Source organism: Hyperolius riggenbachi, chromosome 4, assembly GCF_040937935.1.
Source record: "Hyperolius riggenbachi isolate aHypRig1 chromosome 4, aHypRig1.pri, whole genome shotgun sequence".
In the NCBI taxonomy this organism is placed as follows: domain Eukaryota; kingdom Metazoa; phylum Chordata; class Amphibia; order Anura; family Hyperoliidae; genus Hyperolius; species Hyperolius riggenbachi.
This window is the reverse complement of record NC_090649.1, coordinates 2207956-2232418: the sequence shown is the minus strand read 5'-3', so window position 1 is coordinate 2232418 and position 24463 is coordinate 2207956. Positions and strand designations below refer to the sequence as shown.

The 24463-nt window shown below is 53.6% G+C and overlaps 1 protein-coding gene across 3 annotated transcripts in view; it reads left to right on the top strand.

The window, feature by feature from the left end:
* The window catches only part of FNDC4 (fibronectin type III domain containing 4), a 110005-nt gene extending 87098 nt beyond the window's left edge, over positions 1 to 22907 (top strand). For 2 of the 3 annotated variants that reach the window (XM_068279805.1, XM_068279804.1), the window contains exon 8: positions 18316 to 22907. In XM_068279805.1, the coding sequence (XP_068135906.1) occupies positions 18316 to 18351 (36 nt within the window). In that variant the 3' untranslated portion in view covers positions 18352 to 22907. The remainder of the gene's footprint in view (positions 1 to 18315) is intronic. The other variant, XR_011031294.1, reaches the window with a different exon arrangement.
* The last annotated feature ends 1556 nt before the right edge of the window (positions 22908 to 24463 follow it).

The window sequence follows — 24463 nt, the reverse complement described above, 5'->3', positions numbered from 1 at the left end:
TTACAATTTTTATTGCACTCCTTATAATTGCTTAGTGCAGCCTCAGTCCCCTCCTGTTTTAGGACCTTATAGGCATTCTTTTTCCTCTTCATTTTATCCCTAACCTTTCTATTCATCCATAGAGGCCTTTTTTTATTCCTAGACATTTTGTTTCCATATGGGATATACATACTACAATATTGATTGAGAATACGTTTAAAAGCTTGCCATTTCCCTTCAGTGTCTTCCCCTTGTAGTACATTTCCCAGTTCACCAAACTTAGTGCCTGCCTAATTTGATTGAACTTTGCTTTTCTAAAATTCATAGTTTTAGTGGTCCCGCTGCCCCGTGGCCTATCAGTCACCAGCTCAAACGTTATCATGTTGTGATCACTATTTCCCAAATGTTCTTGAACCTGCACATTTGATACATTATCTGGTCTATTAGAAATGATCAGATCCAGTAACGCATTCCCCCTAGTTGGTTCCGTTACCATTTGAGTCAAGTAATTGTCCTGTAGTGCTGCCAGAAATCTGCTGCTTTTACCAGAATGGGTAGCCTCAATACCCCAGTCAATGTCTGGAAAGTTGAAGTCGCCCATAATTATGACCTCATTTTTACTTGCAGCTTTTTCAATCTGCTGTAGTAATCGCAGTTCTGCAGCTTCATTAATAAGAGGTGGCCTGTAGCATACCCCAATAAGCAATTGGCAACTTTTATTTCCACCATGAATATTTACCCAAACGGACTCCAACCCCCAACAGAGAGTGACCTGCCAATCCCCAACAAGAGCAGAGAGTGACCTGCCAATCCCCAACAAGAGCAGAGAGTGACCTGCCGATCCCCAACAAGAGCAGAGAGTGACCTGCCAATCCCCAACAAGAGCAGAGAGTGACCTGCCAATCCCCAACAAGAGCAGAGAGTGACCTGCCAATCCCCAACATGGGCAGAGAGTGACCTGCCAACCCCCAACAAGAGCAGAGAGTGACCTGCCAATCCCCAACAAGAGCAGAGAGTGACCTGCCAACCCCCAACAAGAGCAGAGAGTGACCTGCCAACCCCCAACAAGAGCAGAGAGTGACCTGCCAACCCCCAACAAGAGCAGAGAGTGACCTGCCAATCCCCAACAAGAGCAGAGAGTGACCTGCCAATCCCCAACATGGGCAGAGAGTGACCTGCCAACCCCCAACATGGGCAGAGAGTGACCTGCCAATCCCCAACAAGAGCAGAGAGTGACCTGCCAACCCCCAACAAGAGCAGAGAGTGACCTGCCAATCCTCAACAAGAGCAGAGAGTGACCTGCCAACCCCCAACAAGAGCAGAGAGTGACCTGCCAATCCCCAACAAGAGCAGAGAGTGACCTGCCAACCCCCAACAAGAGCAGAGAGTGACCTGCCAACCCCCAACAAGAGCAGATAGTGACCTGCCAATCCCCAACAAGAGCAGAGAGTGACCTGCCAACCCCCAACAAGAGCAGAGGGTGACCTGCCAATCCCCAACAAGAGCAGAGGGTGACCTGCCAATCCCCAGCAAGAGCAGAGAGTGACCTGCCAACCCCCAACAAGAGCAGAGAGTGACCTGCCAATACCCAACAAGAGCAGAGAGTGACCTGCCAACCCCCAACAAGAGCAGAGAGTGACCTGTCAATCCCCAACAAGAGCAGAGAGTGACCTGCCAACCCCCAACAAGAGCAGAGAGTGACCTGCCAATCCCCAACAAGAGCAGAGAGTGACCTGCCAATCCCCAACAAGAGCAGAGAGTGACCTGCCAACCCCCAACAAGAGCAGAGAGTGACCTGCCAACCCCCAACAAGAGCAGAGGGTGACCTGCCAATCCCCAACAAGAGCAGAGGGTGACCTGCCAATCCCCAGCAAGAGCAGAGAGTGACCTGCCAATCCCCAACAAGAGCAGAGAGTGACCTGCCAACCCCCAACAAGAGCAGAGAGTGACCTGCCAACCCCCAACAAGAGCAGAGGGTGACCTGCCAATCCCCAACAAGAGCAGAGAGTGACCTGCCAATCCCCAACAAGAGCAGAGAGTGACCTGCCAATCCCCAGCAAGAGCAGAGAGTGACCTGCCAACCCCCAGCAAGAGCAGAGAGTGACCTGCCAATCCCCAACATGGGCAGAGAGTGACCTGCCAACCCCCAACAAGAGCAGAGAGTGACCTGCCAACCCCCAACAAGAGCAGAGAGTGACCTGCCAATCCCCAACAAGAGCAGAGAGTGACCTGCCAACCCCCAACAAGAGCAGAGAGTGACCTGCCAATCCCCAACAAGAGCAGAGAGTGACCTGCCAACCCCCAACAAGAGCAGAGAGTGACTTGCCAATCCCCAACAAGAGCAGAGAGTGACCTGCCAATCCCCAGCAAGAGCAGAGAGTGACCTGCCAACCCCCAACAAGAGCAGAGAGTGACCTGCCAACCCCCAACAAGAGCAGAGAGTGACCTGCCAACCCCCAGCAAGAGCAGAGAGTGACCTGCCAATCCCCAGCAAGAGCAGAGAGTGACCTGCCAATCCCCAACAAGAGCAGAGAGTGACCTGCCAATCCCCAACAAGAGCAGAGAGTGACCTGCCAATCCCCAACATGGGCAGAGAGTGACCTGCCAATCCCCAGCAAGAGCAGAGAGTGACCTGCCAACCCCCAACAAGAGCAGAGAGTGACCTGCCAATCCCCAACAAGAGCAGAGAGTGACCTGCCAACCCCCAACAAGAGCAGAGAGTGACCTGCCAACCCCCAACAAGAGCAGAGAGTGACCTGCCAACCCCCAACAAGAGCAGAGAGTGACCTGCCAACCCCCAACAAGAGCAGAGAGTGACCTGCCAATCCCCAACAAGAGCAGAGAGTGACCTGCCAATCCCCAACATGGGCAGAGAGTGACCTGCCAATCCCCAACAAGAGCAGAGAGTGACCTGCCAATCCCCAACAAGAGCAGAGCGTGACCTGCCAATCCCCAACAAGAGCAGAGAGTGACCTGCCAACCCCCAACAAGAGCAGAGAGTGACCTGCCAATCCCCAACAAGAGCAGAGAGTGACCTGCCAACCCGCAACAAGAGCAGAGAGTGACCTGCCAACCCCCAACAAGAGCAGAGAGTGACCTGCCAATCCCCAACAAGAGCAGAGAGTGACCTGCCAACCCCCAACAAGAGCAGAGGGTGACCTGCCAATCCCCAACAAGAGCAGAGGGTGACCTGCCAATCCCCAGCAAGAGCAGAGAGTGACCTGCCAACCCCCAACAAGAGCAGAGAGTGACCTGCCAACACCCAACAAGAGCAGAGAGTGACCTGCCAACCCCCAACAAGAGCAGAGAGTGACCTGTCAATCCTCAACAAGAGCAGAGAGTGACCTGCCAACCCCCAACAAGAGCAGAGAGTGACCTGCCAATCCCCAACAAGAGCAGAGAGTGACCTGCCAATCCCCAACAAGAGCAGAGAGTGACCTGCCAACCCCCAACAAGAGCAGAGAGTGACCTGCCAACCCCCAACAAGAGCAGAGGGTGACCTGCCAATCCCCAACAAGAGCAGAGGGTGACCTGCCAATCCCCAGCAAGAGCAGAGAGTGACCTGCCAATCCCCAACAAGAGCAGAGAGTGACCTGCCAACCCCCAACAAGAGCAGAGAGTGACCTGCCAACCCCCAACAAGAGCAGAGGGTGACCTGCCAATCCCCAACAAGAGCAGAGAGTGACCTGCCAATCCCCAACAAGAGCAGAGAGTGACCTGCCAATCCCCAGCAAGAGCAGAGAGTGACCTGCCAACCCCCAGCAAGAGCAGAGAGTGACCTGCCAATCCCCAACATGGGCAGAGAGTGACCTGCCAACCCCCAACAAGAGCAGAGAGTGACCTGCCAACCCCCAACAAGAGCAGAGAGTGACCTGCCAATCCCCAACAAGAGCAGAGAGTGACCTGCCAACCCCCAACAAGAGCAGAGAGTGACCTGCCAATCCCCAACAAGAGCAGAGAGTGACCTGCCAACCCCCAACAAGAGCAGAGAGTGACTTGCCAATCCCCAACAAGAGCAGAGAGTGACCTGCCAATCCCCAGCAAGAGCAGAGAGTGACCTGCCAACCCCCAACAAGAGCAGAGAGTGACCTGCCAACCCCCAACAAGAGCAGAGAGTGACCTGCCAACCCCCAGCAAGAGCAGAGAGTGACCTGCCAATCCCCAGCAAGAGCAGAGAGTGACCTGCCAACCCCCAACAAGAGCAGAGGGTGACCTGCCAATCCCCAACAAGAGCAGAGGGTGACCTGCCAATCCCCAGCAAGAGCAGAGAGTGACCTGCCAACCCCCAACAAGAGCAGAGAGTGACCTGCCAACCCCCAACAAGAGCAGAGAGTGACCTGCCAACCCCCAACAAGAGCAGAGGGTGACCTGCCAATCCCCAGCAAGAGCAGAGAGTGACCTGCCAACCCCCAGCAAGAGCAGAGAGTGACCTGCCAATCCCCAACATGGGCAGAGAGTGACCTGCCAACCCCCAACAAGAGCAGAGAGTGACCTGCCAACCCCCAACAAGAGCAGAGAGTGACCTGCCAATCCCCAACAAGAGCAGAGAGTAACCTGCCAACCCCCAACAAGAGCAGAGAGTGACCTGCCAATCCCCAACAAGAGCAGAGAGTGACCTGCCAACCCCCAACAAGAGCAGAGAGTGACTTGCCAATCCCCAACAAGAGCAGAGAGTGACCTGCCAATCCCCAGCAAGAGCAGAGAGTGACCTGCCAACCCCCAACAAGAGCAGAGAGTGACCTGCCAACCCCCAACAAGAGCAGAGAGTGACCTGCCAACCCCCAGCAAGAGCAGAGAGTGACCTGCCAATCCCCAGCAAGAGCAGAGAGTGACCTGCCAACCCCCAACAAGAGCAGAGGGTGACCTGCCAATCCCCAACAAGAGCAGAGGGTGACCTGCCAATCCCCAGCAAGAGCAGAGAGTGACCTGCCAACCCCCAACAAGAGCAGAGAGTGACCTGCCAACCCCCAACAAGAGCAGAGAGTGACCTGCCAACCCCCAACAAGAGCAGAGGGTGACCTGCCAATCCCCAACAAGAGCAGAGGGTGACCTGCCAATCCCCAACAAGAGCAGAGAGTGACCTGCCAACCCCCAACAAAAGCAGAGAGTGACCTGCCAATACCCAACAAGAGCAGAGAGTGACCTGCCAACCCCCAGCAAGAGCAGAGAGTGACCTGCCAATCCCCAACAAGAGCAGAGAGTGACCTGTCAACCCCCAACAAGAGCAGAGAGTGACCTGCCAACCCCCAACATGGGCAGAGAGTAACCTGCCAACCCCCAACAAGAGCAGAGAGTGACCTGCCAATCCCCAACAAGAGCAGAGAGTGACCTGTCAACCCCCAACAAGAGCAGAGAGTGACCTGCCAACCCCCAACATGGGCAGAGAGTGACCGGCCAACCCCCAACAAGAGCAGAGAGTGACCTGCCAATCCCCAACATGGGCAGAGCGTGACCTGCCAACCCCCAACAAGAGCAGAGAGTGACCTGCCAATCCCCAACATGGGCAGAGAGTGACCTGCCAACCCCCAACAAGAGCAGAGAGTGACCTGCCAATCCCCAACAAGAGCAGAAAGTGACCTGCCAATCCCCAACAAGAGCAGAGAGTGACCTGCCAATCCCCAACAAGAGCAGAGAGTGACCTGCCAACCCCCAACAAGAGCAGAGAGTGACCTGCCAATACCCAACATGGGCAGAGAGTGACCTGCCAATCCCCAACATGGGCAGAGAGTGACCTGCCAATCCCCAACAAGAGCAGAGAGTGACCTGCCAATCCCCAGCAAGAGCAGAGAGTGACCTGCCAATCCCCAACATGGACAGAGAGTGACCTGCCAATCCCCAACAAGAGCAGAGAGTGACCTGCCAACCCCCAACATGGGCAGAGAGTGACCTGCCAATCCCCAACAAGAGCAGAGAGTGACCTGCCAACCCCCAACAAGAGCAGAGGGTGACCTGCCAACCCCCAACAAGAGCAGAGAGTGACCTGCCAACCCCCAACAAGAGCAGAGAGTGACCTGCCAATCCCCAGCAAGAGCAGAGAGTGACCTGCCAACCCCCAACAAGAGCAGAGAGTGACCTGCCAATCCCCAACATGGGCAGAGAGTGACCTGCCAACCCCCAACAAGAGCAGAGAGTGACCTGCCAACCCCCAACAAGAGCAGAGAGTGACCTGCCAATCCCCAACAAGAGCAGAGAGTGACCTGCCAACCCCCAACAAGAGCAGAGAGTGACCTGCCAATCCCCAACAAGAGCAGAGAGTGACCTGCCAACCCCCAACAAGAGCAGAGAGTGACTTGCCAATCCCCAACAAGAGCAGAGAGTGACCTGCCAATCCCCAGCAAGAGCAGAGAGTGACCTGCCAACCCCCAACAAGAGCAGAGAGTGACCTGCCAACCCCCAACAAGAGCAGAGAGTGACCTGCCAACCCCCAGCAAGAGCAGAGAGTGACCTGCCAATCCCCAGCAAGAGCAGAGAGTGACCTGCCAATCCCCAACAAGAGCAGAGAGTGACCTGCCAATCCCCAACAAGAGCAGAGAGTGACCTGCCAATCCCCAACATGGGCAGAGAGTGACCTGCCAATCCCCAGCAAGAGCAGAGAGTGACCTGCCAACCCCCAACAAGAGCAGAGAGTGACCTGCCAATCCCCAACAAGAGCAGAGAGTGACCTGCCAACCCCCAACAAGAGCAGAGAGTGACCTGCCAACCCCCAACAAGAGCAGAGAGTGACCTGCCAACCCCCAACAAGAGCAGAGAGTGACCTGCCAACCCCCAACAAGAGCAGAGAGTGACCTGCCAATCCCCAACAAGAGCAGAGAGTGACCTGCCAATCCCCAACATGGGCAGAGAGTGACCTGCCAATCCCCAACAAGAGCAGAGAGTGACCTGCCAATCCCCAACAAGAGCAGAGCGTGACCTGCCAATCCCCAACAAGAGCAGAGAGTGACCTGCCAACCCCCAACAAGAGCAGAGAGTGACCTGCCAATCCCCAACAAGAGCAGAGAGTGACCTGCCAACCCCCAACAAGAGCAGAGAGTGACCTGCCAACCCCCAACAAGAGCAGAGAGTGACCTGCCAATCCCCAACAAGAGCAGAGAGTGACCTGCCAACCCCCAACAAGAGCAGAGGGTGACCTGCCAATCCCCAACAAGAGCAGAGGGTGACCTGCCAATCCCCAGCAAGAGCAGAGAGTGACCTGCCAACCCCCAACAAGAGCAGAGAGTGACCTGCCAATACCCAACAAGAGCAGAGAGTGACCTGCCAACCCCCAACAAGAGCAGAGGGTGACCTGCCAACCCCCAACAAGAGCAGAGAGTGACCTGCCAACCCCCAACAAGAGCAGAGAGTGACCTGCCAATCCCCAGCAAGAGCAGAGAGTGACCTGCCAACCCCCAACAAGAGCAGAGAGTGACCTGCCAATCCCCAACATGGGCAGAGAGTGACCTGCCAACCCCCAACAAGAGCAGAGAGTGACCTGCCAACCCCCAACAAGAGCAGAGAGTGACCTGCCAATCCCCAACAAGAGCAGAGAGTGACCTGCCAACCCCCAACAAGAGCAGAGAGTGACCTGCCAATCCCCAACAAGAGCAGAGAGTGACCTGCCAACCCCCAACAAGAGCAGAGAGTGACTTGCCAATCCCCAACAAGAGCAGAGAGTGACCTGCCAATCCCCAGCAAGAGCAGAGAGTGACCTGCCAACCCCCAACAAGAGCAGAGAGTGACCTGCCAACCCCCAACAAGAGCAGAGAGTGACCTGCCAACCCCCAGCAAGAGCAGAGAGTGACCTGCCAATCCCCAGCAAGAGCAGAGAGTGACCTGCCAATCCCCAACAAGAGCAGAGAGTGACCTGCCAATCCCCAACAAGAGCAGAGAGTGACCTGCCAATCCCCAACATGGGCAGAGAGTGACCTGCCAATCCCCAGCAAGAGCAGAGAGTGACCTGCCAACCCCCAACAAGAGCAGAGAGTGACCTGCCAATCCCCAACAAGAGCAGAGAGTGACCTGCCAACCCCCAACAAGAGCAGAGAGTGACCTGCCAACCCCCAACAAGAGCAGAGAGTGACCTGCCAACCCCCAACAAGAGCAGAGAGTGACCTGCCAACCCCCAACAAGAGCAGAGAGTGACCTGCCAATCCCCAACAAGAGCAGAGAGTGACCTGCCAATCCCCAACATGGGCAGAGAGTGACCTGCCAATCCCCAACAAGAGCAGAGAGTGACCTGCCAATCCCCAACAAGAGCAGAGCGTGACCTGCCAATCCCCAACAAGAGCAGAGAGTGACCTGCCAACCCCCAACAAGAGCAGAGAGTGACCTGCCAATCCCCAACAAGAGCAGAGAGTGACCTGCCAACCCCCAACAAGAGCAGAGAGTGACCTGCCAACCCCCAACAAGAGCAGAGAGTGACCTGCCAATCCCCAACAAGAGCAGAGAGTGACCTGCCAACCCCCAACAAGAGCAGAGGGTGACCTGCCAATCCCCAACAAGAGCAGAGGGTGACCTGCCAATCCCCAGCAAGAGCAGAGAGTGACCTGCCAACCCCCAACAAGAGCAGAGAGTGACCTGCCAATACCCAACAAGAGCAGAGAGTGACCTGCCAACCCCCAACAAGAGCAGAGAGTGACCTGTCAATCCCCAACAAGAGCAGAGAGTGACCTGCCAACCCCCAACAAGAGCAGAGAGTGACCTGCCAATCCCCAACAAGAGCAGAGAGTGACCTGCCAATCCCCAACAAGAGCAGAGAGTGACCTGCCAACCCCCAACAAGAGCAGAGAGTGACCTGCCAACCCCCAACAAGAGCAGAGGGTGACCTGCCAATCCCCAACAAGAGCAGAGGGTGACCTGCCAATCCCCAGCAAGAGCAGAGAGTGACCTGCCAATCCCCAACAAGAGCAGAGAGTGACCTGCCAACCCCCAACAAGAGCAGAGAGTGACCTGCCAACCCCCAACAAGAGCAGAGGGTGACCTGCCAATCCCCAACAAGAGCAGAGAGTGACCTGCCAATCCCCAACAAGAGCAGAGAGTGACCTGCCAATCCCCAGCAAGAGCAGAGAGTGACCTGCCAACCCCCAGCAAGAGCAGAGAGTGACCTGCCAATCCCCAACATGGGCAGAGAGTGACCTGCCAACCCCCAACAAGAGCAGAGAGTGACCTGCCAACCCCCAACAAGAGCAGAGAGTGACCTGCCAATCCCCAACAAGAGCAGAGAGTGACCTGCCAACCCCCAACAAGAGCAGAGAGTGACCTGCCAATCCCCAACAAGAGCAGAGAGTGACCTGCCAACCCCCAACAAGAGCAGAGAGTGACTTGCCAATCCCCAACAAGAGCAGAGAGTGACCTGCCAATCCCCAGCAAGAGCAGAGAGTGACCTGCCAACCCCCAACAAGAGCAGAGAGTGACCTGCCAACCCCCAACAAGAGCAGAGAGTGACCTGCCAACCCCCAGCAAGAGCAGAGAGTGACCTGCCAATCCCCAGCAAGAGCAGAGAGTGACCTGCCAACCCCCAACAAGAGCAGAGGGTGACCTGCCAATCCCCAACAAGAGCAGAGGGTGACCTGCCAATCCCCAGCAAGAGCAGAGAGTGACCTGCCAACCCCCAACAAGAGCAGAGAGTGACCTGCCAACCCCCAACAAGAGCAGAGAGTGACCTGCCAACCCCCAACAAGAGCAGAGGGTGACCTGCCAATCCCCAGCAAGAGCAGAGAGTGACCTGCCAACCCCCAGCAAGAGCAGAGAGTGACCTGCCAATCCCCAACATGGGCAGAGAGTGACCTGCCAACCCCCAACAAGAGCAGAGAGTGACCTGCCAACCCCCAACAAGAGCAGAGAGTGACCTGCCAATCCCCAACAAGAGCAGAGAGTAACCTGCCAACCCCCAACAAGAGCAGAGAGTGACCTGCCAATCCCCAACAAGAGCAGAGAGTGACCTGCCAACCCCCAACAAGAGCAGAGAGTGACTTGCCAATCCCCAACAAGAGCAGAGAGTGACCTGCCAATCCCCAGCAAGAGCAGAGAGTGACCTGCCAACCCCCAACAAGAGCAGAGAGTGACCTGCCAACCCCCAACAAGAGCAGAGAGTGACCTGCCAACCCCCAGCAAGAGCAGAGAGTGACCTGCCAATCCCCAGCAAGAGCAGAGAGTGACCTGCCAACCCCCAACAAGAGCAGAGGGTGACCTGCCAATCCCCAACAAGAGCAGAGGGTGACCTGCCAATCCCCAGCAAGAGCAGAGAGTGACCTGCCAACCCCCAACAAGAGCAGAGAGTGACCTGCCAACCCCCAACAAGAGCAGAGAGTGACCTGCCAACCCCCAACAAGAGCAGAGGGTGACCTGCCAATCCCCAACAAGAGCAGAGGGTGACCTGCCAATCCCCAACAAGAGCAGAGAGTGACCTGCCAACCCCCAACAAAAGCAGAGAGTGACCTGCCAATACCCAACAAGAGCAGAGAGTGACCTGCCAACCCCCAGCAAGAGCAGAGAGTGACCTGCCAATCCCCAACAAGAGCAGAGAGTGACCTGTCAACCCCCAACAAGAGCAGAGAGTGACCTGCCAACCCCCAACATGGGCAGAGAGTGACCTGTCAACCCCCAACATGGGCAGAGAGTGACCGGCCAACCCCCAACAAGAGCAGAGAGTGACCTGCCAATCCCCAACATGGGCAGAGCGTGACCTGCCAACCCCCAACAAGAGCAGAGAGTGACCTGCCAATCCCCAACATGGGCAGAGAGTGACCTGCCAACCCCCAACAAGAGCAGAGAGTGACCTGCCAATCCCCAACAAGAGCAGAAAGTGACCTGCCAATCCCCAACAAGAGCAGAGAGTGACCTGCCAATCCCCAACAAGAGCAGAGAGTGACCTGCCAACCCCCAACAAGAGCAGAGAGTGACCTGCCAATACCCAACATGGGCAGAGAGTGACCTGCCAATCCCCAACATGGGCAGAGAGTGACCTGCCAATCCCCAACAAGAGCAGAGAGTGACCTGCCAATCCCCAGCAAGAGCAGAGAGTGACCTGCCAATCCCCAACATGGACAGAGAGTGACCTGCCAATCCCCAACAAGAGCAGAGAGTGACCTGCCAACCCCCAACATGGGCAGAGAGTGACCTGCCAATCCCCAACAAGAGCAGAGAGTGACCTGCCAACCCCCAACAAGAGCAGAGGGTGACCTGCCAACCCCCAACAAGAGCAGAGAGTGACCTGCCAACCCCCAACAAGAGCAGAGAGTGACCTGCCAATCCCCAGCAAGAGCAGAGAGTGACCTGCCAACCCCCAACAAGAGCAGAGAGTGACCTGCCAATCCCCAACATGGGCAGAGAGTGACCTGCCAACCCCCAACAAGAGCAGAGAGTGACCTGCCAATCCCCAACAAGAGCAGAGAGTGACCTGCCAACCCCCAACATGGGCAGAGAGTGACCTGCCAACCCCCAACAAGAGCAGAGGGTGACCTGCCAATCCCCAACAAGAGCAGAGAGTGACCTGCCAACCCCCAACATGGGCAGAGAGTGACCTGCCAATCCCCAACAAGAGCAGAGAGTGACCTGCCAATCCCCAACAAGAGCAGAGAGTGACCTGCCAACCCCCAACAAGAGCAGAGAGTGACCTGCCAATCCCCAACAAGAGCAGAGAGTGACCTGCCAATCCGCAACAAGAGCCGAGAGTGACCTGCCAACCCCCAACAAGAGCAGAGAGTGACCTGTCAACCCCCAACAAGAGCAGAGAGTGACCTGCCAATCCCCAACATGGGCAGAGGGTGACCTGCCAATCCCCAACAAGAGCAGAGAGTGACCTGCCAATCCCCAACAAGAGCAGAGAGTGACCTGCCAATCCCCAACAAGAGCAGAGCGTGACCTGCCAATCCCCAACAAGAGCAGAGAGTGACCTGTCAACCCCCAACAAGAGCAGAGAGTGACCTGCCAATCCCCAGCAAGAGCAGAGAGTGACCTGCCAACCCCCAACAAGAGCAGAGGGTGACCTGCCAATCCCCAACAAGAGCAGAGGGTGACCTGCCAATCCCCAACAAGAGCAGAGGGTGACCTGCCAACCCCCAACAAGAGCAGAGGGTGACCTGCCAATCCCCAACAAGAGCAGAGGGTGACCTGCCAACCCCCAACAAGAGCAGAGAGTGACCTGCCAACCCCCAACAAGAGCAGAGAGTGACCTGCCAACCCCCAACAAGAGCAGAGAGTGACCTGCCAACCCCCAACAAGAGCAGAGAGTGACCTGCCAATCCCCAACAAGAGCAGAGAGTGACCTGCCAACCCCCAACAAGAGCAGAGAGTGACCTGCCAATCCCCAACAAGAGCAGAGAGTGACCTGCCAATCCCCAGCAAGAGCAGAGAGTGACCTGCCAATCCCCAGCAAGAGCAGAGAGTGACCTGCCAATCCCCAACAAGAGCAGAGAGTGACCTGCCAACCCCCAACAAGAGCAGAGAGTGACCTGCCAACCCCCAACAAGAGCAGAGAGTGACCTGCCAACCCCCAACAAGAGCAGAGGGTGACCTGCCAATCCCCAACAAGAGCAGAGAGTGACCTGCCAACCCCCAACAAGAGCAGAGAGTGACCTGCCAACCCCCAACAAGAGCAGAGAGTGACCTGTCAACCCCCAACAAGAGCAGAGAGTGACCTGCCAACCCCCAACAAGAGCAGAGAGTGACCTGCCAATCCCCAACAAGAGCAGAGAGTGACCTGCCAACCCCCAGCAAGAGCAGAGAGTGACCTGCCAACCCCCAACAAGAACAGAGAGTGACCTGCCAATCCCCAACAAGAGCAGAGAGTGACCTGCCAATCCCCAGCAAGAGCAGAGAGTGACCTGCCAATCCCCAACAAGAGCAGAGAGTGACCTGCCAACCCCCAACAAGAGCAGAGAGTGACCTGCCAACCCCCAACAAGAGCAGAGAGTGACCTGCCAATCCCCAACATGGGCAGAGAGTGACCTGCCAACCCCCAACAAGAGCAGAGAGTGACCTGCCAACCCCCAACAAGAGCAGAGAGTGACCTGCCAACCCCCAACAAGAGCAGAGAGTGACCTGCCAATCCCCTACAAGAGCAGAGAGTGACCTGCCAACCCCCAACAAGAGCAGAGAGTGACCTGCCAATCCCCTACAAGAGCAGAGAGTGACCTGCCAATCCCCAACAAGAGCAGAGAGTGACCTGCCAATCCCCAACAAGAGCAGAGAGTGACCTGCCAACCCCCAACAAGAGCAAAGAGTGACCTGCCAATCCCCAACAAGAGCAGAGAGTGACCTGCCAATCCCCAACAAGAGCAGAGAGTGACCTGCCAATCCCCAACAAGAGCAGAGAGTGACCTGCCAACCCCCAACAAGAGCAGAGAGTGACCTGCCAATCCCCAGCAAGAGCAGAGAGTGACCTGCCAACCCCCAACAAGAGCAGAGAGTGACCTGCCAATCCCCAGCAAGAGCAGAGAGTGACCTGCCAATCCCCAACAAGAGCAGAGAGTGACCTGCCAATCCCCAACAAGAGCAGAGAGTGACCTGCCAACCCCCAACAAGAGCAAAGAGTGACCTGCCAATCCCCAGCAAGAGCAGAGAGTGACCTGCCAATCCCCAACAAGAGCAGAGAGTGACCTGCCAATCCCCAACAAGAGCAGAGAGTGACCTGCCAATCCCCAACAAGAGCAGAGAGTGACCTGCCAATCCCCAACAAGAGCAGAGAGTGACCTGCCAACCCCCAACATGGGCAGAGAGTGACCTGCCAATCCCCAACAAGAGCAGAGAGTGACCTGCCAACCCCCAACAAGAGCAGAGAGTGACCTGCCAACCCCCAACATGGGCAGAGAGTGACCTGCCAACCCCCAACAAGAGCAGAGAGTGACCTGCCAACTCCCAACATGGGCAGAGAGTGACCTGCCAATCCCCAGCAAGAGCAGAGAGTGACCTGCCAACCCCCAACAAGAGCAGAGAGTGACCTGCCAACCCCCAACAAGAGCAGAGAGTGACCTGCCAATCCCCAACAAGAGCAGAGGGTGACCTGCCAATCCCCAACAAGAGCAGAGAGTGACCTGCCAATCCCCAGCAAGAGCAGAGAGTGACCTGCCAACCCCCAACAAGAGCAGAGAGTGACCTGCCAATCCCCAACAAGAGCAGAGCGTGACCTGCCAACCCCCAACAAGAGCAGAGAGTGACCTGCCAATCCCCAACAAGAGCAGAGGGTGACCTGCCAATCCCCAACAAGAGCAGAGAGTGACCTGCCAATCCCCAACATGGGCAGAGAGTGACCTGCCAATCCCCAACAAGAGCAGAGAGTGACCTGCCAACCCCCAACAAGAGCAGAGAGTGACCTGCCAACCCCCAACAAGAGCAGAGAGTGACCTGCCAACCCCCAACAAGAGCAGAGAGTGACCTGCCAACCCCCAACAAGAGCAGAGAGTGACCTGCCAACCCCCAACATGGGCAGAGAGTGACCTGCCAACCCCCAACAAGAGCAGAGCGTGACCTGCCAATCCCCAACAAGAGCAGAGCGTGACCTGCCAATCCCCAGCAAGAGCAGAGAGTGACCTGCCAACCCCCAGCAAGAGCAGAGAGTGACCTGCCAATCCCCAACAAGAGCAGAGCGTGACCTGCCAATACCCAACAAGAGCAGAGAGTGACCTGCCAACCCCCAACAAGAGCAGAGGGTGACCTGCCAATCCCCAACAAGAGCAGAGAGTGACCTGCCAATACCCAACAAGAGCAGAGAGTGACCTGCCAATCCCCAACAAGAGCAGAGAGTGACCTGCCAACCCCCAACAAGAGCAGAGAGTGACCTGCCAATCCCCAGCAAGAGCAGAGAGTGACCTGCCAATCCCCAGCAAGAGCAGAGAGTGACCTGCCAATCCCCAACAAGAGCAGAGGGTGACCTGCCAATCCCCAACAAGAGCAGAGGGTGACCTGCCAATCCCCAACATGGGCAGAGAGTGACCTGCCAATCCCCAACAAGAGCAGAGGGTGGCCTGCCAATCCCCAGCAAGAGCAGAGAGTGACCTGCCAATCCCCAACATGGGCAGAGAGTGACCTGCCAACCCCCAACAAGAGCAGAGGGTGACCTGCCAACCCCCAACAAGAGCAGAGAGTGACCTGCCAACCCCCAACAAGAGCAGAGAGTGACCTGCCAACCCCCAACAAGAGCAGAGAGTGACCTGCCAATCCCCAACAAGAGCAGAGGGTGACCTGCCAATCCCCAGCAAGAGCAGAGAGTGACCTGCCAACCCCCAACAAGAGCAGAGGGTGACCTGCCAATCCCCAACAAGAGCAGAGCGTGACCTGCCAATCCCCAACAAGAGCAGAGGGTGACCTGCCAATCCCCAGCAAGAGCAGAGAGTGACCTGCCAATCCCCAACAAGAGCAGAGAGTGACCTGCCAACCCCCAACAAGAGCAGAGGGTGACCTGCCAATCCCCAACAAGAGCAGAGAGTGACCTGCCAATCCCCAACAAGAGCAGAGAGTGACCTGCCAACCCCCAACATGGGCAGAGAGTGACCTGCCAACCCCCAACATGGGCAGAGAGTGACCTGCCAACCCCCAACAAGAGCAGAGAGTGACCTGCCAACCCCCAACATGGGCAGAGAGTGACCTGCCAACCCCCAACAAGAGCAGAGCGTGACCTGCCAATCCCCAACAAGAGCAGAGCGTGACCTGCCAATCCCCAGCAAGAGCAGAGAGTGACCTGCCAACCCCCAGCAAGAGCAGAGAGTGACCTGCCAATCCCCAACAAGAGCAGAGCGTGACCTGCCAATACCCAACAAGAGCAGAGAGTGACCTGCCAACCCCCAACAAGAGCAGAGGGTGACCTGCCAATCCCCAACAAGAGCAGAGAGTGACCTGCCAATACCCAACAAGAGCAGAGAGTGACCTGCCAATCCCCAGCAAGAGCAGAGCGTGACCTGCCAATCCCCAGCAAGAGCAGAGAGTGACCTGCCAATCCCCAACAAGAGCAGAGAGTGACCTGCCAATCCCCAACAAGAGCAGAGAGTGACCTGCCAACCCCCAACAAGAGCAGAGAGTGACCTGCCAATCCCCAACAAGAGCAGAGGGTGACCTGCCAATCCCCAACAAGAGCAGAGAGTGACCTGCCAACCCCCAACAAGAGCAGAGAGTGACCTGCCAATCCCCAACAAGAGCAGAGAGTGACCTGCCAATCCCCAACAAGAGCAGAGAGTGACCTGCCAACCCCCAACAAGAGCAGAGAGTGACCTGCCAATCCCCAACAAGAGCAGAGAGTGACCTGCCAACCCCCAACAAGAGCAGAGAGTGACCTGCCAACCCCCAACAAGAGCAGAGAGTGACCTGCCAATCCCCAGCAAGAGCAGAGAGTGACCTGCCAACCCCCAACAAAAGCAGAGAGTGACCTGCCAACCCCCAACATGGGCAGAGAGTGACCTGCCAACCCCCAACAAGAGCAGAGAGTGACCTGCCAATCCCCAACAAGAGCAGAGAGTGACCTGCCAACCCCCAACAAGAGCAGAGAGTGACCTGCCAATCCCCAGCAAGAGCAGAGGGTGACCTGCCAATCCCCAACAAGAGCAGAGGGTGACCTGCCAATCCCCAACAAGAGCAGAGGGTGACCTGCCAATCCCCAACATGGGCAGAGAGTGACCTGCCAATCCCCAACAAGAGCAGAGGGTGACCTGCCAATCCCCAGCAAGAGCAGAGAGTGACCTGCCAATCCCCAACAAGAGCAGAGGGTGACCTGCCAATCCCCAGCAAGAGCAGAGAGTGACCTGCCAACCCCCAACAAGAGCAGAGGGTGACCTGCCAATCCCCAACAAGAGCAGAGCGTGACCTGCCAATCCCCAACAAGAGCAGAGAGTGACCTGCCAATCCCCAGCAAGAGCAGAGAGTGACCTGCCAATCCCCAACAAGAGCAGAGGGTGACCTGCCAATCCCCAACAAGAGCAGAGGGTGACCTGCCAATCCCCAACATGGGCAGAGAGTGACCTGCCAATCCCCAACAAGAGCAGAGGGTGACCTGCCAATCCCCAGCAAGAGCAGAGAGTGACCTGCCAATCCCCAACATGGGCAGAGAGTGACCTGCCAACCCCCAACAAGAGCAGAGGGTGACCTGCCAACCCCCAACAAGAGCAGAGAGTGACCTGCCAACCCCCAACAAGAGCAGAGAGTGACCTGCCAACCCCCAACAAGAGCAGAGAGTGACCTGCCAATCCCCAACAAGAGCAGAGGGTGACCTGCCAATCCCCAGCAAGAGCAGAGAGTGACCTGCCAACCCCCAACAAGAGCAGAGGGTGACCTGCCAATCCCCAACAAGAGCAGAGCGTGACCTGCCAATCCCCAACAAGAGCAGAGGGTGACCTGCCAATCCCCAGCAAGAGCAGAGAGTGACCTGCCAATCCCCAACAAGAGCAGAGAGTGACCTGCCAACCCCCAACATGGGCAGAGAGTGACCTGCCAACCCCCAACAAGAGCAGAGAGTGACCTGCCAACCCCCAACATGGGCAGAGAGTGACCTGCCAACCCCCAACATGGGCAGAGAGTGACCTGCCAACCCCCAGCAAGAGCAGAGAGTGACCTGCCAACCCCCAACATGGGCAGAGAGTGACCTGCCAATCCCCAACAAGAGCAGAGAGTGACCTGCCAATCCCCAACAAGAGCAGAGAGTGACCTGCCAATCCCGAAAAAGTAAAAAAAAAAAGAGTAAGGCCGCCCCTCCCCAAAAAAGACACTTATCAGAATACAGACCAACATTCCATAGGCTTATCAGGCAGACTATCCCACCCCCTTCCCAATCCTTAAGAATGGCAGATCGCCATACATGAAGAAAGCAGAGGCATGCTAATCCTCTCCAACATTTACCCATCTTCACCTCCATCTTCAACGAGGCACGGATTCTCACCCCATAAATATCTCTCCCAAGTAAGAATTTGTCTCATCACCAGAGAGAGGTGACTACTTCTACTCCACCAGACAGCCACACAAATATTCTCACTAACAGCAGGAGGACACTCCTTAGTTCCACCAAAAGCAGAATACTATATCCAACATATCCAATAAAAGCAGAACAGCAGCCGTACCCTACAAGAGAGAATACCACCACTCTTTTCCAACCAGATGAAATAGACCACTTCTCTACCTCCACAACTTAGCTCTAACCTCTACTGCTAGAACATAGGAGATCCGTGCCTTCAGCATGACTCCACTATGAGCCCGAAGCAAATCTGAATTCTAGCATGGTAAAGGTCCAAGATTTGATTAGTTTTCCCTGAAATTCACCATACAGTTCAGGAGAGATAAACACTAGGCGTTTTATTTTTCTTCTCCCCACATGTAGTAGAGCTTATAAGTGGTCTTCAATATGTTCCACCTGTATTTACATTGGTTTTGTGTTCCCTGTAGAAGACGGCTCCATCTGTCAACATCATTGAGGTATAGTGCTGGTCCCACGGCCTGGTCACATGCCACATTGTGGTGTCTCAGGCTTCTTGGATAAAATGCGCAGAGAATGGACTGAAGACTTCCAATAGCAATACCACTGGAACTCTGCACCAGCAGAGATTTCTCAAGGGCTCATCACGTCCACTGCAACATCTCACCAGCTGTGGGACAGAATCCTGCCCTGGCCTAAAGACCTTCAAGTGTCCATCTCCACCACATCATTCACGGTGGTCCAGAAGATGGTCAGTGCAGGCATACGCATCGTTTATACATATGTACTATACCATGGCGTGACACGGAAGGTCACATCCTAGCTGGAGCTTGTTCACTGACCACAAGACAAGAGTGGACAGACAATTCTAGGATCTTTAGCCATTTTATCAACATTCATCCAAAACGAAGGCAAATGATTTTGGTTGTTAGGCTGAAATAGGAGTTCTTAACATATTGTTCTTGACCTGAAATATTGGAACTATGGGATATTTTGGTGCACCTCTGTATTCATATTCTTGACAGCTATCAGTGCCAAATAGCTATCACCTATACTCATTGCTATAGATTATTTTATATAATATTGCATTGTTTATAAACATTGTGTCCTGGACGATGTTCACAGGTCATAGGTGACGCTTAGTGAGAGAAAGGCTATCTCCTGAGAAAGGTTAAGAACAACCCAGCCTGATGGGGTAGAACCATTCTCCCCTACAGTGCAGTATTATGAAGCCGTGTCTAAGTTCTTTGATGGAAAAAGGAAAGGTGAGGTCATCTTCATCATCACAATGATGGGACGTAAAATGAGTGGATTACAATGATAGCCAGGCCATCGGTCTGGAGGCATTCTTCATCGGGGAAGAGGGTTATCGTTCTCCAGGGTTACATTTGAAGAGGATCCATTTGTTCTCCTCATTGGCTGAATATAACGTTGGAGTAACCCTCCTCTGGGGTGACCCTCCTCTGGAGTAAACCCCCTTGAGGAAATTCCTCTTTTGGGGTAACCCTCCTCTGGAGTGCCCCTCCTCTGGAGCATTAGATGGTTAGTTTTGCCATGATTTTCGGATCATTCATAGCCTTTCATTTTTGACGTAGTTTTGAAGTCTAGATAGTCTAGATATGTCCCAGCCAGTGCTGATTATTTGTAGAATATGGGTGGCCATTGCTGTGTGTCACCATGGGGCCAGTGCGGACAGATATACGCCAGCAATGGGCCCTTGGCTACCTGCTGCTTTAATGCTAAACTAGTTATCAGTGCCTTTTTAAGTTCTCATGCTGTTTTGTGAGCCGGAATACACAGTGACTTCAATATTTCTGTTCATTATTCTGTAAATTTTCAGTGTGGCCCAATTCCTGTAGAGATGTCCTATGAGAGTCGTGGTTCCCCACTATGGCAGATGGTGGAGTCTGTATTACCCATTGTGAGGAGCTTTGGGGCAGACCAGGAACACAGTACAGGAGGTTCCCAGAGAGACTAAATGAGGTTCACAAAATCTGGAGCGGAGCTGAGGAGATGGGTGAATCCCTTCCACTTCGTAGTAATCCACCTCGCAGCTCATTTTTTTACCTTGCTATTGACGGCCATTTTATGGTTCCATATTTTCCATCACTGGTGCTCAACACCTTCCTGTAGCCTAAACCATGTGGCCACATCATACGAGATCTCCTCACTAGTTTTATATACGGTATATATTCCACGGGTTTAAGACCTGCCAGAATCTCCATAATAGGCGTTTCTCATTTTTACAAAAATAAATGTACAAAAGTACATCAGTAAAAGTAAACTGTAGGAAAGGCTTGTTGCCATCCAATCAGGTTTTACGGGGCAGACTTGTTTCTTGCTCTAGGTTTGGTAAATCATCCCGTCTCTACAGAGGAGGTTTGGGGTTGTTGTGTGACCCAGCAGTCTCTACTAGAGCCAGTACATGCAGAAGGATCATGTGAGGGTTATGAATGGATGTACAGCTACATGCCGGTCTGTACTAGGCAAGGAATGAGGACTATGATGTTTATCTAGGTGCTGTGCAGCAAGGTTCTCTATATGGTACATGTCGGGGGCTGACCAATCTATTGTAGTGTGATAATTTTCTCCTGGGACTTCATACCATCCTTCCTTCCTGTAGTGTTTGTCTCTGCTTATAGCTCAGGTTCTGTCATCAGAGACACAATGATGTCATCCCAGGTGGAGAAATGTCCACCATGTTCTCTAGCTTGGAAGAGGGGGGAGTTTACACTGCTAGAAGTAGCTTGGGTGCAGAGTCTTCAGATAATCAATAGGGCCAGTCTGTAGTATTGCTATCCTTGTATGTTTCAGGTGGAAATACCCCACAGCAATGCTATTTCCCAAAGGGGATGACCTGTCCTGCTGCTTTCAGTCTACTGGAATGACACTGCCATCAACTCTATTACCTGGCCCAAAGAGCTAGCAGTCTAATATCCTTACACTGCCGTTTTGCATAAGATGCTTTCCTGTAATGGCTTTGCCGACAGACCTTGCGGTTTGTTTGGACTGTTATCTAGCTCAAGAGGTTACCCTCTCGGGTGAGGCCTATTATTAAACATAACCACCCAAAGAGCTCCAGATAGGTGTTTCACTTCATTTCGATAGATAGTTCGGAAGGTCTACCTTCACTGAATGAAGCATGTTGTGTTTTCTGCAAAGTTCTCTATCTATTGGTGGCTATCAGTGGTAGCTTCAGTCATCAGACCTCACCATGGTCAACCATTCTGAGCTGATCACTCCCATATATGACATGACCAGAGCTTGACCTGTAACACACAGCGACCCATGCAGATGCCATCTACTGTCTTCTAATTCTAGTCAGATCTGTTTTCAGGACCAAAATCTATTTTTATATGTTTTGTTATTACATTGCCTTAACTCAACGACTTGTCTAAACAATAGCTCCATTGTTAGAATGGTTGTGTTTGTGCCTTTACATCAGTTCACACTTGCCAAGCAACCACAAGAGTTCTGGCTCCGCATGGAAGCAGCTGCAGAGGGCCCACACACATCGGTGTAGGTATAACCCACCGACTAGCTGGTTCACCTGTGGTTGTTTAGTAAGGCTCGTGACTGCTGGCTTTGAGGAAGAGGGGTAACTTGTTACTGTCAGGAGAATCAAGGCGCATGAATGACACTACTATGGAAATATTACCATCTTCTCAGGGCACACTGCTCACATGATTATGTCATAGAGTGATGTCATCAGTTGGTGACATCCCACACAGCATGTTCTGCTCACAGCCTGAGAAGCATGAAGAATGTAGGACTGAGATCATATCAAGATACATTTACGTTTATGCTTGCCCTGTTCCACCACTATTGCCCACTTCCCCTTGACTCAAAAGTACAGGAGTGTTCAGCCAACAGCCCAACCTCCCCCCCCCCCCCGGTGGTGTTCCCGGAACCACAGTCTTGGGTGTCAGGCAGATGTACCGTTTGTGTCGTGCCTGATCAGGGCCACTTTGTGCACTGTGTTTGAAGGCTGTAATTGTGTGGCAGGTGGCCAACAATAAACAAGATCATCACCCAACAAGCGAGGAAAGTCTCTTCCTTCTATCTGTACCACGTTGGTGGACATCCAGTCTGGGAGAGCCATCACTGCATGTTCCAGCCTGTCTGACTGCATCTTCTTGTTCTGTCCCTGTATATACAAGTAGCATGTTCTGAGCGTGTTCTGTATATGATTTGTATAAAGCTGTATAGCTGTGCATTAGATTGTATATAGAGGCCTCAATGCCTCACCATGTAATCCTATATTATTATTGTACCATAACAATCGCAAGTCTTCCAGTCAATGAACCAACAGAGCATTCGTACTGACCTGTGATGGACACATGCTGCATTACGAAGGACTTTGTCACATGTTCTAGAGATATGTAAATGTTCCGATCTATGTTGTTCATCTACTTGGAATGTATTTGATCATGTTCTGTTTTTTTTTTTTATCTGCTCCCCAAAAATGTTGTCTTCTCATTGCTGCTGTATTCTTTGTATTGTACACAATAATAATTTGATATTTGAGTCAAAATCGCCACCTCACTCTGTCTACATCAACACTCTCCATTCCCTTCAATCAAACCCCTCCCTCTCTCTACATCAACACTCTCCATTCCCTTCAATCAAACCCCTCGCTCTCTCTACATCAACACTCTCCATTCCCTTCAATCAAACCCCTCGCTCTCTCTACATCAACACTCTCCATTCCCTTCAATCAAACCTCTCGCTCTCTCTACATCAACACTCTCCACTCCCTTCACTCAAACCTCTCGCTAGGTCTACATCTACACACTCCACTCTCTTCACTCAAACCCCTCGCTAGGTCTACATCTACACACTCCACTCTCTTCACTCAAACCCCTCGCTCTGTCTATATCTACACTCTCCATTTCCTTCACTCAAACCCCTCGCTTTGTCTACATCTCCACTCTCCACTTCCTTCACTCAAACCCCTCGCTCGGTCTACATCTACAGTTTCCAATCCCTTCACTTAAACCCCTCGCTCTGTCTACATCAACACTCTCCATTCCCTTCACTTAAACCCCTCGCTCTGTCTACATCAACACTCTCCACTCCCTTCACTCAAACCCCTCACTATGTCTACTTCAACACTCTCCATTCCCTTCACTCAAACCCCTCGCTCTGTCTACATCTACACTCTCCACTCCTGGCACTCAAACCCCTCGCTCTGTATACATCTCCACTCTCTTCACTCAAACCCCTCGCTCTGTCTACATCAACACTCTTCATTCCCTTCACTCAAACCCCTCGCTCTGTCTACATCTCCACTCCCTTCACTCAAACCCCTCGCTCTGTCTACATCAACACTCTCCATTCCCTTCACTCAAACCCCTCGCTCTGTCTACATCAACACTCTCCATTCCCTTCACTCAAACCCCTCGCTCTGTCTACATCTCCACTCCCTTCACTCAAACCCCTTGCTCTGTCTACATCTACACTCTCCATTCCCTTCACTCAAACCCCTCGCTCTTTCTACATCAACACTCTCCACTGCCTTCACTCAAACCTCTCGCTAGGTCTACATCTACACTCTCCACTCTCTACTCTCTTCACTCAAACCCCTCGCTCTGTCTATATCAACACTCTCCATTCCCTTCACTCAAACCCCTCGCTTTGTCTACATCTCCACTCTCCACTCCCTTCACTCAAACCCCTCGCTCGGTCTACATCTACACTCTCCATTCCCTTCACTTAAACCCCTCGCTCTGTCTACATCAACACTCTCCATTCCCTTCACTTAAACCCCTCGCTCTCTCTACATCAACACTCTCCACTCCCTTCACTCAAACCCCTCACTATGTCTACTTCAACACTCTCCATTCCCTTCACTCAAACCCCTCGCTCTGTCTACATCTACACTCTCCACTCCCGGCACTCAAACCCCTCGCTCTGTATACATCTCCACTCTCTTCACTCAAACCCCTCGCTCTGTCTACATCAACACTCTCCATTCCCTTCACTCAAACCCCTCGCTCTGTCTACATCTCCACTCCCTTCACTCAAACCCCTCGCTCTGTCTACATCAACACTCCCTTCACTCAAACCCCTCGCTCTGTCTACATCAACACTCTCCATTCCCTTCACTCAAACCCCTCGCTCTGTCTACATCAACACTCTCCATTCCCTTCACTCAAACCCCTCGCTCTGTCTACATCAACACTCTCCATTCCCTTCACTCAAACCCCTCCCTCTTTCTACATCAACACTCTCCACTCCCTTCACTCAAACCTCTCGCTAGGTCTACATCTACACTCTCCACTCTCTTCACTCAAACCCCTCGCTCTGTCTACATCAACACTCTCCACTCTCTTTACTGAAACCCCTCGCTCTGTCTACATCTCCACTCCCTTCACTCAAACCCCTCGCTCTGTCTACATCTCCACTCTCCACTCCCTTCACTCAAACCCCTCGCTCTGTCTACATCTCCACTTTCCACTCAAACCCCTTGCTCTGTCTACATCAACACTCTCCACTCCCTTCACTCAAACCCCTCGCTCTGTCTACATCAACACTCTCCACTCAAACCCCTTGCTCGGTCTACATCAACACTCTCCACTCCCTTCACTCAAACCCCTTGCTCTGTCTACATCAACA